This window comes from Ammospiza nelsoni, chromosome 4 (genome assembly GCF_027579445.1).
Source record: "Ammospiza nelsoni isolate bAmmNel1 chromosome 4, bAmmNel1.pri, whole genome shotgun sequence".
Lineage (NCBI taxonomy): Eukaryota > Metazoa > Chordata > Aves > Passeriformes > Passerellidae > Ammospiza > Ammospiza nelsoni.
Window position 1 is genome coordinate 47,392,181 of NC_080636.1, and position 19,017 is coordinate 47,411,197.

At 44.0% G+C, this 19,017-nt stretch overlaps 1 protein-coding gene across 1 annotated transcript; it reads right to left on the reverse strand.

Moving 5' to 3' along the window:
* Positions 1–108: 108 nt before the first annotated feature.
* On the reverse strand, positions 109–18,767 carry FGF2 (fibroblast growth factor 2). The gene is made up of 3 exons (XM_059470234.1): positions 18,590–18,767; positions 3,989–4,092; positions 109–444 (listed from the first exon to the last, which is right to left on the reverse strand). The coding sequence occupies exons 1-3, from the start codon at positions 18,765–18,767 to the stop codon at positions 259–261; spliced, it is 468 nt and encodes a 155-aa protein (XP_059326217.1). The 3' UTR covers positions 109–258.
* Between the last annotated feature and the right edge of the window lie 250 nt (positions 18,768–19,017).

The window sequence follows — 19,017 nt, forward strand, 5'->3', positions numbered from 1 at the left end:
GGTACCTAGAAGAAAACAAAAGTGTTACTGATCCTGAAAATATATTCTGCAAGTCATTTTACCTCCACGCACACTGGCACAACAGGTTTAAAGAGCAATATAAAGACAGTATGAAACATTCATGGTTTAATCTGGTATCTGCAAAAGTAGTTATAATATCAGCAAATAATTGCTTATATTTGGCTACTTCAGAAAGGAGTAGGAAAGGTGACATCTTTAGTGCTGTGTGGCACTGGTGCTCAGAATCTGCCATGGAAGTCAGCTTTTAGCAGACATGGGAAGGAAAAGGATAGCTTTCTGTCCAGGTCCAGTTTTTGGTCCAGGTTTGTACTGTCCAGTTCTTTTCAGTGCCACGTACCAATCTGAGTATTTCCGTGAGCGGTAAGTGTTGTAGTTATTGGATTCCAAACGTTCAAAAAAGAAACATTCTTCTGTTGCGTATTTCTAAAAGGGAAAAGAGAAAGCATTACTGGTGTAACACCACAAATCAATTCTTCACATTCTGGGGACTAACTTAGCAAGAATGTGAGCAGTACCTTTGGTTTTAAGAAATAGAGATTAACTGTGTCACAACTGAAGAAAGATACTTACTGTGAAAATATTGTTAAAAACTTACAATATGAGGTTTTTTACCTATGGTTCATTTATTGTCTCTAAGACAGATTAAGCAGCTTTTTACTTCCTTTTAATTACTGTGTAATTCTTTGTTCTGATCAGAAAATGCATAAAACAAGCCTTTAAGAACAAAAAATTTAAGCAGAATATAGACAATTCAGTACAATTGCCCAAGCTGGAAATTCAGGCAGAGGCACATCAAAAAAGGGTGAAAAAAGAAAAGTTCTTATTTCTCCCCAAAGCATATGTGACACACACCAGTGCTTTCCTACAGTCCATTGTCAATGTTAACATTTTGATATAAACCCCATCATTAAGGTGACAAATGACAGCTCAGGCTTCATGAACTGTGTATTCCTGAACATCCCCCAGAGGTGACATTTCAGGAGCTGGACTGCTGTCTAGCAAAAGCAGGATGTCAGCCACTGCACTGTCAATCTCAGCACCTGGAAAAACTCTGGATATCTGTGGTTTTTCCTTTCAAATACGCTTCAGTCCAGGCTGCATCCAGAGTGCAGATCTGACAGCAGAAGCTTTCTCAGCACCTCATGAAACATCTGAACGCCCCTCAAACTAAATGCAGGTTATTTTCACATTGTTTGTGCACAATTTGAATCCATAACATCAAAAGACAAGAATTTCTCTTAGAGTCAAGTCCTTCAAGTCTGGCAAAACCTGGCTGATCACAGCAAAGCCATGTAAGCATGACAGAATGAACAGGTCATATCCCTAAATAAAAAATTATTTATCATAAAATACAAGTCAGTCAAAATTCCTGCTTTCGTGGGAAGTTTGGGAAATGTCTTCATTAAATTAAATAATGACATTTCACTCCATGAAGTGAAATTATAATTAAACTGGAAAGTCAAAATAAGCTATATCAGATGGGAAATGTTTTTTTCATTTTTTCATCGAAACTCTGCTGGATCAGATGCATTTCTGCACAAATATTTTCAGTTAAAAGAGCATTTCCCAAGGGGAGGTTTTGACTATCTGCATTCACATCCAGCCATTTCCTCCAGCGGTAGAGATCACCTCTCCCCCATGACTGACTCTGTTAGTAAGGAACATGAAAATGCTCCATGAAAAGCTGCATCATCCAGATTTCCACACAAGAACACGACCCACTGCACCCCCACACAGGTCACCGGGGTGAGCAGTGGTCCACGGGCTGTGCAATAAATCATCCTGCAAAGCCCAGCTCAGAACAAACCCTGCAGCATGTCTCAACAGGTAATTACAAAAACATCCAACAAGATGAAAAACAGGCCTGAATAAGAATTTGCAAACATATTTCCAAAAATGTTAATTTATTTGCAAAACAAGGACTCTGCGCAAATTGATCCTGGACACTGAAAAGTAATTAAAAAACCTCAGACATTAAAAAGGACAGAATAGTACTTGAGTGACTAATTAGAGGACTAAATTATGTGTTTAGAAATTAAAGTTCCATAATGTTTTGAAAGAAATTTCAGCAGTGTTTCACCATGTGCAATTCACCACATTTCCAACGTACACTCTGCGAGCTATCGTGAAACACAGCCCTGCTCTAATGAACAAGAGACGCTGGCAATTAGAAACAGTTTCATGAATGTGTTTAGAGGCAGAAAATGGTAAAGGCACAGCCAGCCACAGACTGTTGGAAGTCACAATGCAGGAATCCTCACGGAAAAACACTGCCAGTGCTACAGAAAACAGCCATGAAATTGCAGCAGCAATTGTTAGGCTGGCTGCAGAAGAAAAGTCTTAAAAGAGTAGAGTTTCCACCTTTGAATAACAACAATGTTGCATGCAGCAAACATGATTCAAGTAATACCCATTTCCAGAAACAACGCCAAAGAAAAAAAGAGTTTTACAAGCTCAAGTGAGAAGCACAAAGTGACCCAACTTTACATACTCTGAGAGAGCAATTCCGAGTGACTGGGCAATACTTCACAAGCGTTTCGCCTTACAGGAACTAAGCAAACAAAAACCGCTGCAAGGGAAACTTATTCTACAAGCAAACCCAGAATGCAACAGCAGGGCAGAAACCCCAAATATAAACACACCCCTGCATTTATGTTTATCATTTCACAAATGGTGCTAAACACCCTATTTTGACCATTCCCCGTCACTCAGGGTACGGAGTGCTATTAGAATGGGAAGCCGAATGCCACCGCACCAGCACCACAGGAAATTCCCAATTATCCTTAACTCAAGAATAGCACATTGGACAACTCCTCACATTTTCTTCAACTGAGCTGTCACACAATATCCGAGTAACTTGAAGCAGGTTCTTTAACTTCATTCCCGAGCCCACACAAAACTCCCTGGAGCCAGAACTGAGGAGCACCCTGGGGAGTCCTGCTCCTGTAAAACTACTTTCAGTCTCATTTCATGGAGGCAGAGGGGAATCAGAAATAATTTCTGCATCCCCTGGCATTGGTCTTTCATTAGCTGCAGTTCAGCCAGAGTTAGGAATGCGCATTGTTAGCCCCAGCCACAGAGCGGACTTGCACAGAGGCTGAATGGGGCTGTGTGAATAAACAAAGCACCAGGGGCTATTGCAAACCAAAATTCTAGCAGGCTGGATGCCCTGGTGCTTCATCAGGCACTGAAGGATATAAATGTGGATGAGGATTTACAGTATCTAGGTCTCATAAGCAAAATTAATGTAACTTCAGCTCTTAAAGCAAAATTTTTCATTTGGCTCAGAGAGACATTAACCGTCTGAGTCTGCTGCATACACTGGCTTTAAAACACAGTTAAAAATTTAAGTGATACCAATAAAATACACAAGAGTTTAAACTAAACTAGTCTCAGCAGAGAGTAGCTTAATTTATCCACACTTATATAACTTTTAAAATTTTATCATCACATTTTCAAAAATATTTTTCTTGCCAGTTTTCCAGTTGGGAAGTACAAGTGCCCAAAAAAAAACGTGATTCTCTACAAAGAGGAAAATGAGAAAATAATTTATACAGATTAGTACCATGAAAGTAATTTTTTAAAAGAAATTGGTTTTACTTTCCCCTTCAAAGAGGTCTTTTAAAATCATTTCCTGTGCAAGTAAGTGAAAGGGGAAAAAATTACTCCTGAGGGTAAAAAGGCAGACACTTTACTCTTCATTTGTTTTGATAATTTCCTGATCACTGTGATTTTTTCCCTCTGACAAGCCATTCCTGTTAAATTTTGCAGCTCCTAGGAGTAGGGCAGAAATACCCAACTCCTTCTAATTCCTATTTCAAGTAACTGACAGGAACTGTGCAGAGCTCATTTCTCCTGATAAATCCCACACCGAGCAGCCGAGTAAGTCCTGCAGGAAGAAAGGCCACCCCACACAGAGCAAGGGCAGGACACAGCAACACAGAGACATCAGGCAAGTGCTGCTTACCAAGGCCAGCAATCTGCCATCCTCCTTCATTGCCAGGAAGCGATTGGCACTGACACCTTTGATGGACACCACTCCTCGCTCCTCCGCCTGGAGCTGCAGCTTGACTGCAAACAAAACAAAAAAACAAAAGGTTTCACCTCTGTTCACCTTTTTGAGCCATCGTGGGATTGCAGCAGGCAGTGCTTCAAACCCTCCACCACAGAAAGCTTCAGCTTGCAATGAAAATAATAAATTTTTAACATTTGGCTTTCTGATCCCGTTTTTAGAAAGTAAGTAGCTACTTTTGAATTTGCAATGGCGAGATTGAGTTATTCCATCTTCATTTCGCATAAAGGCAGCTTAAAACCCATGAAACACCTTGAAAGGCCACTTAGGGCACAGTCAGCTGCTCCCAGAAAATGGAAATTTTTCATGGCAATTTTTCCAGAGGTATGTCTCAATGTTTGCAGAACAGCATTGGACACAGAATGCACACAGCTCTGTACAGGCAGACTGTCAGCGAGCCTAACTCTGAGACTGTCCAGGTCCATATCACTCCCTAAGGGTTCTGGCAGTTCCCAGCAGAAAATATTCATTAGTTTACCTCATCTATCCAGCAAGTGGGTGGAACAAACAAACAGAACTGCAGCAGTAGGTGAAGGCAGCAAAGGCACAAGAAACAGTGCTATACAAAGCAGGAACGTGTCTTGCATCAATTAAAAGAAACTAAAGATTTTATAGAAATGAAAACCTGTAAGGTCCTATCACACAGCTTTGAGCTACTACCTGTGAATTATTAACACAACCCCTTAACTGATTTCTGTAGCCATAAATCAAACCCAGTAGTTTGGATGAAAGCTTCCCCTTTTGCCTGCCTTTGCCTGTTGTATACAACGTCTCAGATGAGAGCTTCCTTCACCCACCTGCTTTGGTTCAGCAGGTCCTTTATTCCATTTGGAGATGCAGTTCTAAATAGCTTGAGCTTTTCAGCCATCAGAATAAATGCCTGAAGTGAATGTAAATTTTGGAGATCTCTTGAGATTCAGAGAGAGGTTGTTGCTTATTTGGCTTTTTGTTGAAGGGAAAAAAAGACAGCACTGAAGAAACCAACTGAAACTCCAACACCAGGAATACAGGGAACATAAAACTGTTGGGATTATTGCTGCAAACCCTTTTTCATGGTAAAAGTTAGAAGTCAGGCACAATTTTATCTCAGTATCAAGTATCCAAAATATAGTGCTCCTAAGTTATGAGGCCAAAATCAGACTTGTGAACAGCTCCAAACACTTTGGTGTAACTCCTTAGCCTCTGGGGAAGCAAGAACGTGGAAAAGTGCTCTGGGCAGGGACTGTGGGAAATGGACTTTTGAGATGTGCCAAGCACACAGCTTTCACCACACACTTAACAAGAAACAGCTGTGGAACAGTTGAAAATTAATATTAATTACTACAGTACTGACTTATTATGCTTCACGACTTTCTCTGGACAAAAATGCACATGAAATCCTACAGCATCACACCAGGCCAGAGGTTCAAATTCTGTAAAAATGAGCTTCTGGTAAAGGTTTCTAAGTCCTGTAAAAATTTGTATAGCTTGTAAAAAAAAAAAAACAACAAAAAAACACCCAAGGTATTCCTGCAGAGTTTGAAAAGAGCTGCAATACTGAAAGCTCCAAAAGGAAAATCAGCTTCACTGTTTTTTCCTCTCTAACCCAAAAACCTGTGAACAAACAGAGCCAGAACAGTACTGTGAGTTTTTCAGGTTTCAGTGTTATTTTACAGCTTTATTAATGCAGTGAGTATTCGCCACAGGGTTACACTGGAGATATCAGGATACAACACAGCCTTACTGATCAAACACATTTTGACTATATGATCATCAGCAGAAGTGACAATTTTAGGTTTAGATCACTGCAACTAAATTGTAAGAGAAATGTATCACTTGACACCAATGATCTGCATTTTTTACAGTCTTTGGTCTCCAACAGCAACAGTGCAGACTCCATTCATCATTTCACATCTACTTGTTTTCAGCACAACTGAACCTCAAGACCCCATCCATGGAAGTCAAATAACTAAGACGTTTGTAGCCCAAAAAAAAATAGCAGATTGTTGTGAAAGAGCTCATTAACCAAGGGCTAAAAAGGCCCGTTTTCCGAGATATTCTGGCCCCTCTAGCACGGCAGTGAGTTATTTCCCTGTTCCCATTCATGCCCTGCGATCCACAAGGAGCACCAAGCACAAGGCTCTGCTCGGTGCCTGCTGGTGTTGTGAGAACACAGAGCTCACCCGCTGAGAAAACATCCCCAGGACTGGGGCTAAGTCATCATTAAGTTATTAAATTAAACAATAAAAGCAACTCAGAGGACCCAGGAAATTTACAGCTCCTATTAAAGACTTTCTTTTCTATCATAATAAGCTTAATAGAATCATTCTGCTGAATAAGAAGGAATGAATTGCAGGATGTGCATTTGCACTTTTCACACCAGCGAAGAAATTCTGAGTGATGTAGCTCAAGTGAACCTACAGTGCCTTCCAGTCATATAAAAACGGATAGAGAAGGAATTTTTTTTTCCCAACAATATACAGAGGTCTGTTAGAGATTCATATTCACTGATGTTCTGGCTGAAAAACACCACAAGCTATACAGTCCAACCCACAGAAACCAGTACAATCTGTGGCACTAAAGGAAGCTGGAGCACACTGCAACAGGCACTGAGATGTTCCTTCAGAGGGTATGTACAGGACAGATGTACAAAGTGCAGGTTAAACTAAACAGTGTATTTCAGAGAGTTACAAATGGGCATTTATTCCACAACTTGGAGAGACCTTTCTAAGAGTATGGAAGTTGAAAAGTGGTATTTAATAGCATTGTGGTTGGCAAAGTTTAAGATATTTCTTAAAAAATGGATCTTCCTTGTTTTCTTAGATACCTCCAAAAAAAAAAAAAATTTCCAAGGCACTTTTGCACAGTCCAGTGGAGAAAATAATTTTGAGGACAAGTAGCTAGACAGGAAAGCTGTTAGCAAATGCAAAAAAATAAAGAAAACATGAACATTTTCCAAAAGTACTTTTATTGTCCTGAGCACTAGAACTGGAAAATCACACGTGCAATGCAAATTCTCAGGTCCTTTTACAGTTCTAATAAACCAAAGCTTTAGAGTGGCCCAGACCCAGGAACTGCACAGCTTAAATGGTCCCAAAGGTTTCCATGCTATGCATCATAAATGGTTCAGCCAAAATCTCCTTCAAAATGGGTTCATTTCAAAGACCTGGGCAAAACCTACCAACTTAATACTTCAGGAAAACAGAGCTGCACATTCTGGAAGTTGCTCACTGCTGAGCTGGTACTACCTTCTGACTCCCAGTGGGAATCTGCTGGCAAGACCTTCGCCCGGGGCAATCCCTGTGACCAAAGCCACGTGCTGGTATTTCACTCACAGCAGCTGCACTGGCTAAGATGTTCTGGGGCAGGAGAATGCCACAGGATTAGTAAGGAAAGGGAAAATAAAGGTCACAGGGAGGAGAGAAAGGGACCAGAAACATGTCTGGAATAAAATAAAAGGCAAAAAGAGCAAAGAGCAGTGAAGACAGGGCAGGGTAAGGGCAGTACAGGAGGGTGCTGTACTGGAGCATGAGGCAAACTCACACATCTGAAGGAGGTGAAATTTGAGGATGCATTAGCCAAAGTGATTAATAAAAGCCCCATTTTCCTACTCCACAAAGAAATGGGAACTCTAACCACTATATCAGAAAAATGATGAAGTAAAAAACAACTATGAGCTTCTGGCTTTGGATGCATTTACACAGCAAATAAAGGTTCAATTACAGCTTCAGCTGTATTTTCACTGTAACCCTTCTAGCTAACACCCTACAGACAGCCTTCAGTGCAATCTAGAGCTACAAGTACCATCCCCAGTGTCAGGATCATACAAAACTCAGGTCAGAAGGACTCCCTCTAGTCCAGCCTCCTGCTGAAGAGACTCCATCATTTCACAGCGAGAACCTTGCCTGCCACACTGCAGCAAAGGGAGCAGCTCACAGCCTGGGAAGAGAGGAAAAATTGGATACTATTTCAACCCTCGTTTTCACTAACATACAGCTGCTTTATTGGAACAAAAAGTAAAACACCTCTCACTCAGTTTACGAGAAGGGAGAGTTTCTGTACCCCCAAAATCCCAGGCTGCACGTCTCTGGATCAATGACTAGTGTTACTACAGTCTGCTGTGGAAAAGCTCAGCCCCAGCCAAAGGCTCAGGGCCCATCTCCAACATATTTGCAGAGGCCCTGTAAGGAAAATCCTTCCACGAGGCCCCCGAGTGACAGCGCAGTGAAGCTGCTGTGCCAGCTCCCACTGCCCATCCTCCCACACCTCCGTGCCCACAGGAAAGCACAAAGCAGCTATTCTGCAGCCTCACTGCAGAGGTGGGTCAGCTCCAGAGGGAATAAGCATCAGAAATGCAAGGAAGTTCACAAAAAAAAGGGAGGAAAGTAAGTTTCGCTAAATGCAACACCCTACAGCCGAATTCCCACTCCTCCATCCTCTGTGGCTGAAGTTGGCCATTCCTTCACGCTCAGGGGCAACATCTATTCCCAGCCAGGTGTCCAAGCAAAACACAAGGAGTCAGACATGCTTGCTCCACACCTAACACGACAAACCCTCCCAAACCCCGGGGCTGGTTCAAAGCTACACATGCATTTACAAACACACATATATTAACACTCCCTTCTGGCTTTTCCTGTCTGCTGGATCAGATCCAAACCCCAGCCTGGTGATGCCTACTGCAACTTTCTCTAAGAATTACAAATATCTTTGTGTCCCTCTGCTCACATCAGTCTCTGACAGTTTCTGATATCTCTTTCTCAAAGGCACAATTAGCAACTTAACATCTCCTGCTATTTGATAAGCGCTGACATACGAGGCATCCTCAAGTCTTCAGAGTGTGAACAAGAGAACAACTCCTTGCTCGCTTTCATACACTCATGGTAAAAGTGAGCCACTGCCAGAGTCACTGATGCAGACACTGCCTAAAACCTGGAACACATATGAGGCACCAAAAGGAGAAATAGAGAGGAGAAACAACCAGCAAACCTTAGCGGGAGAGGTGGGCTGCTAATAAACCAAACCATCAGAATTGCAACAAAAACAATCAAGCCAATGGAGTGTCAGGATGAGAAACAGTGAGTCACGCTCCCATACAAAGGCACATTTCTTTGCTTTTGCATGACAACATTCTAAGTGTATCTTTTTCCTTTTTGCCAGCCAGAGGCATAAAACCACTCACAGACAGACCCAAGGTGTCCAAAATGTAAACATCTACAACAAAAATACACACTCGTGAAATGCAAACACTTCAGGAAGTTCTGATTACACTTAAGAGTAAACCAAGGCTTAAAGCAGAACAGTAACTTGTGTAACTGTTTAGGCATCCACCCACTATGGTAATCAACCACATTAACATGGACATTCTCAGATTTTAAAAGTTTGCACCTTTTTAAGTAGTACAGATACTGAATACAATGGAAATTATTTCCATCTTCAGATTCTCCACCGATTCTGATTTTTACCTTGACCTCAATTGCTGCAAGTACCCAGTTCTACCTAACATGCACCTATGACACTGGGAATCCTCCCCATGAAACACTGATTACCAAACACACAGCATTCTCTGGTGCTCCCTATAAATTTCATATAAAAGACAGTAAAGCCATCATGCAGAACAATAATTTCAGAATAGTGTGACATCCAACACTTCTGGCACCAGTGGCTCCTTGCCTGTGTGCCCACATGTAAAACACGCACAGCCACACTTTTCCACTTCTCACAGCTTGCATAATCTGGTTGATGAAACCTAGTCGAGCCCTTTAAAAGTAAAAATGTCATGCAAAAGCAAATCCAAAGTTTGTGAATTCTGCTTACAAAGCACAACTTGGGCATTTTGTGCTGCTGAGTAAAGTAAACAGCGATTGCTTCGCATTACGAAAGGATTTCGTACGCCAGAAGCTCCAAGTCACCGTGATGTAAAACCCTTCTAAATGCTTTCTGCCACACTGTTTGCTGACTCCTTGGCGTTGCAGATGAACTGATGCATCTTCGGAAGTCAAGAGGGCTAAAGCAAACTGAAAAAATTCCTAACTTTACCAGAGAAGAACTTAATTCCTTACTGGGTACTGGTAATAAAGCTTAGTCTCCAAATTACCATTCTTTTCACCCCATATTCTTGATTTAGAAAAATGTTTCAGGGTTGCCTTATCAAAAGAGTAATGCATGCCTGTTCACATGTAGTTTTTTTAGGACTGTTTCCAAAGGGCTTTTCTTAGCAAGGGTAAGGTATGCCGCACGTTGTTTCCATCTGCTTTCACTTCATTCAGTCTTGACTGAAGTAAATCTCAGAATAACCACTTTTGGGTGTTGAACTCAGAACAAAGCTGGTGCAACTGTTCAGCCAACAGAGCCGTGTCACAAAACACGTACAGAACTTGCAGAAGTTCTGCTTTATGTTTACTGTGCATTCACTCATCTCCTTGTAACTATGACCTGTTTTGCACTTGCAGCAAAACAAACACATAAAACCAGGGACAACCCAAGGCAAACACAGGAGCAGCATTTCAGAAGACAGAGAAGGTAAAATGTGTAATTTTTAAAAGTTATTCTGTAGTGTTCCTCCTGCAGGTACAACTCACACAACTACTCAGTAGTACATGGTATTTCAGGGCTGTGACTGATGTCAGAGCAGTAACACATGGGATGAAAGGCAGAGGCTGCCAGAGCAGCAGTGGGACATTGCTGTCCCATAGGCTCAATAAGCCTCAGTGGCACAGAAAGGAAAAGCTGGATTTTAGAAATGCCAAGAAGAATAAGTAAATGGGATTTCAGAGAGTCTGGAGCACAGTGGTGAAAAAGGAACTCTGTCAGGCACCCAGGATCCAGAGAGATGGCACAGCAGATGGGAGGAAGGAACAGCCCCATACAGAGGAGCTCCTGTGAATTGAGCTGCCTTTTACAGCTGATTGCTCTTAACCTGGCCAAAAGGTTGAGATGGCAATTATACTGGGTTTGTACTTCCCTTATCTCCAGTACCAATGAAACTGAACTGATCATTGAAACTTTAATATTTTTTCAAAAAGTAAACAAATTTTTAAAAATTTAAAGCCGTACACATGCACACACAGTATAGCACTGGTGCCAGCACAGCTCCTTTATTGCAAGGACAGTGCAAATGCCACAATAAGCTCAAAGTCTTACTTCATCGTCCTATTTCATCCCCTTCCATCAAGCTGTGTAACCACCCTGTGCTGACCTTTCAATAAAGCATGCACAGGGGAACAGCACGAGCTGCAGTGAAGGACAAGAGCTGTCAATCACTGCTGACCCAGCACAGTAATGAATCCCAGTCTTCACAAAAGGGCTCTAATTTGCTTTTGAATGCAGCCCTGCTTAAGCAAAGAATTTTCTTTGTAAGGAATCAAATTCCTTAACTGAAAATAAACACACAGTGCATATTTGGGTAACACTCCTCAATTTTATTCTAAGTACATCTGAACTATGCTAAGAAAGGATTCCTCACAACAAAAGAGAGACCTTGGACCTCCTGCAGCTTGGAAGAACCTACTTGACTCCCTGCTGCTTCAGCCTGACCACTGCTAGTGCCCATACCCTGGTTTAGATCTATGGGATGGTTTCAGTCCCACACTGCTCCAGACAGCTCCTGCAAGAGGGTGCTCCTGCAGTACAGCAGCTACAAGCACTGGCCATCAAACAGTCTCACCTTTCACCACATCAAAGCAGCAGCCAGACACCCCACTCCTAGTAGCATTTTCTTCTAATAAAATATCACAGTCTTACAATACTGATCCATGAAACTAGAGCCTGATCACTGGAAAACACCTTACTACTACTGGTACTCGCTCTAGCACAGATAAGTGCTCTGGAGGAGGCTACTGCTTGAAGCTGTAAAGCAAGCAGAAGGTTGGGATTTAAATAAATAACACCTGGCAACATGAGCCAGTTCTGTGCACCTCTTCAGCTTTGAGGAGTTCCTGCATTTCTACAGACATGAACATTGTACATTTTTGTCTTCCATCTTCCTGAATGAACAACATTTCTGTCAGCAAAACATCCACAGTGAGTCTGTAAACATCTCTAAAATCACAAAATTAATCCTTCCTATTTACATACTCCAATGAACGGCCCGGAGCATGCTCAGCTGTTCATCCCAACTGCTCCACTACAGGTGGACAAACCCAAGGAACTGAATCCACATACTGTCTCCCAGGAACTGCCCAACAGGTCTGTGCAGCAGGATTCCCTAAGTGACTTTTCCACAGAGGTGGCAGCCTCTACATGGCCATTGGTAGTTGCTTCTCCACACTAACACGTGCTCCTGGTTTTGTATCCACCTCTGTTCCCACAGGTACCAGCAGCTCCCACAGAGTAACTGCACACAGCCACTCCACCCAGGAATCTTGGTCTCTCCATGGGTCTTCCCAGAGTTGTGGGACTGTGTGAACTTTCTTTGTAATACAGTCCCAACATTTCTATTCTAACCTGAAATGTAACACAGGTGACAACTGCATAGACTCTGCTCATGCTTTTCAAAACATCCATCTGGGAAGAACTTGTCTCCTGTCCTGCCCTTTTACAGAAGAGGACATTGCATCACAGGACAGGCAGTGACAATCAGCTGCCACTGGAGAGGGACACTCCATTCCACACTACCAGCACTCCCTACCACCTCCCTGGCACCAGCTCTGGCACTTCTCTTGGCATCTCAGTGACGGATATGTGGTGACAAATAAAGACTTCAGGATTTTTTCCCCAGTACCCAGAAAAGCCAAGAAAAGATACCAAAAAACTGATGCCAGTTGCCAGAGGTGCTGCAGACCTTCCCCCAAGTGCAGATCCAGATGCTGTGATAACTGCACACTTGAGTATGTTAAGGACATCCTTTAACACCAAAAATAACCCCAAAGCTACATCCCCAGAGAATGGCACAGGATATGGGGTAAGTCTGCATCAGGCATCGTGGGTCAGCCTGAGAGCAGGAAGGAAAGAACCAAGAAAGAGACTACAAATATTTTCAAGCTGTATCACAGCTGACATCTCTCCCTGCTCTTACAAAACACCACCATGCAGGATTCCACAGCCATGGCTACAAGGATTCTGTGACTTGCATATTCCAGGAATCCTAATGATTCTGGTTTTATGAAATCTGCTACAACCCTGTCAGAAGGTCACAGACAAACCCTGAGCTCTGCATCACACGAGCAGAATTTCACCACACTGGCTCTGCACATGGCCATGGAGTCTGGGCCCTACTTTGCCCTTTCCCAGTACCCTCAGTCTCCTTGTCCTTTGAATCACCCGGTCAATGTGGTTTCAAGCTCTGCAAGTCAGAGATGAGCGCCAGGCTCAGCCAGGGTCACTCCAGCAGCAGTGCACCATGACAGCTCCTGCAGGACAACCTCCACCCAACTGCTCAGACATCATCTCATTTGTATTCTCGGCTGATCCTATCGAGCTCCAGTCAAAATCTGGCCCTACCCTGAACAAACAAAAAACTACGTAAGATAATAACCCTAAAATGCCACCAGCACTCCAGAGAGTCACCCTTTCAATATTTTTATTGACAAGTCTGGAGGCAGCAGAAGAGGCACAGGCAAAACACTTGACCTGCACATTGTTACCAAACATTACTGAAAATGACGAAGGGTGAGAGAGCTGCTTTATTTTGAAACACATAGTCTTAAACAGGTGCTAACAAAAGCAAAGGCTATTAATTCTCCATCAGGATTGAAACAGTATCTCATCACCAACATTAAGGCTTCAAAAACCATGCTGTAAACATTTCAGGTACCACCTGGTATAGATATTCAATTTACAGATGTCGTACACTTAGGTATGTTCTTCAGCAACAGTAACTTGAGCATTCTCTGGGCTGCACTGGGTCTGGTTTGGTTATATTAGATAACTGCACTGAACACACTGTCACCAACAGTCAAAAGCGCCATTAATCCCAGGGTTGTGCACCAGTTCAGCACAATCCATCACCTCTCAAGTATCCTGGATCAGATGGCCTCTGATCCCAGGGAAATGCTCCCAATACTGCTAAAAACCATAATGATCAAAAAATTATTTATTAGAACTGCCTGCCTTATCTGTAATCCAGGGGAGCTGGGGAAACAAAGTGTCACTGAAAAGACTATGATGTAAAATTCAGGTTGAGTTACTAAAATAATTTACTTTCTGTAAAATGTTTTTAAATATGACCCCACTACATATAAACTTTTTCTTAGAATCAGCTGCACAAATTTCAAGCATTTATGAAACAAATGAAAACCAACAGCAGCCACCTGATCTCACATGTTATCTGGATTTGTCTTTTCCAGCTCTGAGAGTGCAGTGGCTAACAGGAGTTGGATTACCATTTTCCTGCAAAGCAGACTATGTAAGTACCTAAAAGTGCTCCTGATTTCCTGTGTGAGACAATCTAAGGGCTAAATCCTGCCCTCTAGTGTACCTGTGGGTGGTGGTGCCCTTGGAACCTTCCCCACTTCCAGACTGGGCAGAAAACAGCTGGGAGGGACAGGACAGTTCGCTGCCCACTGGAGACATCTCGTGTTGCCTTGGCTCACCTTGGGGGTGCACCTGCTGCTGGATCACACAGCTCTGGGGTGGGCAAGACTCACCAGGAACTGGGATACAGGAGTAGCAGACACAGTGAGAGATGAGAAGGGATCCTCCCCTGAGCAGGAACATACAGGAACATGATGGTATTTCTATGATAAAAGAAGCAAAGGAAGCATATTCCCAACTTTTTCACACGGGATCTCTGCTACTTCATCCCCTAAAGGCAGGTACATCCAGGAGCCAGGAGGAATTTCCATGCTATGCCACAAAGTACTTGGCAAAGCAGTTCAGATCTGTGCAACAGATGAAAAGTAATGCAAAAAGAGTCTGTTTCCAGAAGGACTGAGGTAGAAGCAACGTATTTGAGCATTTAGGGGCAGGCTTTTTTTTTAAACAAGTCACCTCTCACTTAGTGCTAAGATTTGGAAAAGATCTTGCCCTGTCAACAGCTCTGGCCGTGTCTGTGGGACACCAAAATGGGGAAGAAGATAATCCAAGTCCCAAACAACTTAGCTATGAAAGGTAAACACCAGGTCCTGAACCTTCATATGAAAACACCTCCTGACATTTGCTCAGCTTGGGGATAACCATGAGTTTTCTCCCATTGCATGATCAGTGATCAGATTTCCATCTTCTTCACGGAGTTGCTCTAAAAGTCAGTCTTTACTTCAGCAGAGTCTTTCTAAAACATTTACAGCATAACCATTTAAATGTTGTGAGAGAGACAAGTCAAAATCTTAATATTAACCACTATTTATGAAAGGAACCTTCTTAAGAAATTTTCCTGGACCAGTATTACCCTATTTTACATTTTCTTCAGATATTTACGGAAGAGGAGAGAGGTACTGAGCAGGAAGGAGGTGTTTCATACATCTGCAGGGTTGACTGAGCTCACAGAGCTGAATCCTTTCCAAGTGAGAGGCTGGAGCCTTGTCACCTCATTAAGGAATGGACAAGAATGGCTCAGGATGCCTTGGATACTGTCTTGGGTTATGCTCATCATGAAACAAAGCTGCTTAAGAAATTATGGAAATACATAAGTGCCAACCATTCCTCATTTAGGGAAACTCTGAAAGGAACAAGCTGTGCTACTAGACATGTTCTAAATGTATGGATAAGTGTTCCCTTTCCATTCTCCAGGATTTTCCCCCTCACCAGCACTGTAGCCTCTTTGAGGGAAACACCTCTATTTTAGAATTTCTAAGAGCCTTTCCAGAAACACTGGGTCCTTTGTACAATTTCCAGAGCATAAATCAACAGTTGTTGATCAACAACAACAAACCAGCCATGATTTTGTTTTGCTTTAGACAACAAAACTCTCAGAAAGCGCCTTCTGTTTCTTGTTTGTCTGAAAGTACCTCTTCAAGGGAAAACACTCTGGATGGAGTCCCCAGAGTGTGTCCAAAGGGGCACTTCACTGGAGTCACGGCAGCACACGCGTCAGATGTGGCAATAATGGCCATGGAAGGCGCCCTGTCCTGGGTTTCAGCTGGGTGAATCATAGGATCCCAATCCTCCAGCATTCTTAATTTCATTAATGACACAATTATGGGTAAATGAAGGTGAGTGGGGCAAATATAAAACCATGCCATGACCTAAAGCGATGTGTATTGTGTATTTCAAATAGAGGCAGGAGAGGGGAGGTAAAAAGGACATGGATCATGGAAACTGTTTATAGTATTAAAACTTTGGTCTGAAACATAAGGAGACAGTAACTTGCCTTCTAAAATAAGAACTTCCTTTAAAAGTAAGAAGGATGATGTGCTACTGAAATGTTATTTTGTATAATTAATTCCTAAGAATAGCAGCAACCACAAGCATCTCTACTAAGGGGCCTTTAATTATTTCTAAACCAAATTGTGCAGACATTGTATTTCTTTTCTCAAAACCACCTTACAAAACCTTTTGCTTAACTAAGAAAATCACCCTGAACTACTCAAGGTGCATATTTTCATTGCTAATTTCTTTTTTAAAGTCCTCTCATGTTGTCCAAGATTTATTGCCCTCTGCCATGCCAGGAATACCAGGAGATTTCACAGGGACTTCCACAGAGCAGCACTCAGCAGGTCAGAGTTGAGCAGAGTCGTGTGGAATGACGTATTTACAGCGAGGATGCTAAGGATGTGAACCACGCAATGCCCCAGCAATGACCCTCGCTGATGCTTCAGGCACCGATGATTCTCTGCTTCTCAGAACTAGGGTTCTTCCAGGAAAAAAAAAAAAAAAAAGAAGAAGGAAGGAAGAAAAAGCAACAAGCCAAGAGCTGTCTGATAATGCAAAAATGAGAGAATTCACTACTAGGAAAGCACGAGATGTCAGTTGAAAATTTTGGTATTGATAAGGTTCAATAGGAAGAGAAAACACACATTCAGTGGACTCAAGAATGAAAAAAATAGTATTAGTTTTCCTGAGAGAATAATAAAAAAAGGCAGGAAGGAAGAAATTATTATGGGGGAGCTCTATGATGAAAAAGGCAGCAGTGATGAATACCACCTCCACTCAGGGCAGCCTGGCCCAGCCAGGTGAGCACACAACAGCACACACCATTACCTGCACTTTTCAAAAGCAAAGACAGGGAATGAGGCAAGATCCCAACAGCCATGGCAATGTCTTGGACTCAGCTTCAGCCTTGAATATCCTCCACTCAACATCACCTCCCTTTGCAGCACATTTCCATAGCTGCTTCTAGGGTGAGGTGACACCCTAGATTTATTTCCTTTAAGAATTCCTGTTACAAGAATTCTTTGGAATTATTGGGTAAAACTAATTGTTTTGCAAAAGATGAATATCTGAAGTGGAAAGTAATATTAAGAATCTTTGGTCTGTCTCCTCACTTCCTTTTGCTCCTAGTCCCGGAGTTTAGCCCGGTCCCTGCATCCATCAGTCAGAGCACAGGTGCAGAGCAGATGAAGAATGCCAGTAAGGCATTTCACCTGCTCCTCATGCCAAGTGCCTGCAGGCAGGCCCTGCACACCGAGCACAGTAACAAATTCCCTCCAACCGGGAATTGCACTGGGACAATCTGACCCAGCAGTCCCGGTACCTGCGCTGACGGAAATGCCTCACAGGCGCATCAAAAACTCACCACTGCATCCACAAAACCTCCGTGCTGAATACTTCCAAAATATTCTGAGCTCTGCAAAAGGCAATTTGTTTGTGGGACAAAAAGCAGCCTGTGTTGGTAACAGCAACCTGCCACACACTCCCTGAAAGCCTATGATCATTCAGTCCGTGGGCTGTGTTCCCAGCCCAGGAGCCTTTCCCTCCCTTCAAAAGATCAGGTACTGGAGGGACAACCTCCTGCTGCTGCTGGTATCCATACATTTTATCTGTATCATCATTAAGTTAAAAAAAAACAAAACAATGCAACATGTAACAGTTTAAGCCAGAGAGGTGTTCTAACAGCAGTTTGTTATAAAGCCTGCTTCCTTGGCCAGATTTACCCCCTCAGTTCCTAAGAGTACCCGTGTGCCAAAAGTGCTCCTACTCATGAGCGCCTACCTGCACCGGGAAAAAGAACACCCTCCTCCCTACCTTAATGCATACAACGCATTCACCGCCGCCGTGTAGAGCCGCCAAGTACCATCAGACCCGGATAAGGGCCACGCAAACAAACCAGAGACCCCTTCAAGCCCGTAACAAAAACTGTGCACCTGACAAGCTCTGCACCCAGCAGGTTGAGCGCGGAGCCGCCAGCGAGGCTTTGCCCCGAGACACCCCGCGGGTGCCGGTGCGGGACCACCGGCTGCGGGATGCGGGTATCAATTAACTCGCTATCAATTAACTCGCTATCAATTAACTCGGTCTGCGTACTCGCGGTTATTCGCGCAGGAGCATTCGGCACATTGACGGGCGCTTTCCAAGCACGGCTCGCTGCCGAAGCGCCGGCAGGGCGGGACGGCCGAGCCGCGGCCCCTCCCGCAGCCCCGCTGCCCGGGCGAGGAGTCGCCCGCCCGCCCCGGTGCCGCCCGCGGTGCTCCCGGGATAACTCACTGTGCGGGTCGCTCTTCTCGCGGACGCCGTCCACCTTCCCGTCGGGGTTGATGCGCAGGAAGAAGCCGCCGTTCTTGCAGTACAGGCGCTTGGGGTCCTTGAAGTGCCCCGGGGGAAAGGCGCCGCTGCCGCCGTCGTCGGGCAGCGTGGCGATGCCCCCCGCCGCCGCCGCCGCCATGCGCCGGGCCCCGGCAGCTCCGCGCCGCGCCGGGCCCCCGCCGCCCCCCGCCGCCAGCGCCGGGCGGCCTCGGCCCCTGCCCCGGCCGTCCAGCCTCGCCTCGCCTCGCGAGCCCCGAGCCGCGCCGAGCTCCCGACACGTCCCGTCCCGGCCGGTCCGCGGGAGCTGCGCAACGGTGCTGCCGGCTCGGGAGAGCGGGAAGCAAGACAGGCGGCAGAGCCCAGCACGCCGGGAACGGGCTCCCCGCCGG

Coding starts and splice junctions, on each gene's coding strand:
- FGF2 (XM_059470234.1), bottom strand. CDS start 18,767: ATGGCGGCGGCGGCGGCGGGGGGCATCGCCACGCTGCCCGACGACGGC. Junction 4,093..18,589: donor CGAGAAGAGCGACCCGCACA/GTGAGTTATCCC, acceptor TTTTGTTTGCAG/TCAAGCTGCAGCTCCAGGCG. Junction 445..3,988: donor ATGGCAGATTGCTGGCCTTG/GTAAGCAGCACT, acceptor TTTCCCTTTTAG/AAATACGCAACAGAAGAATG.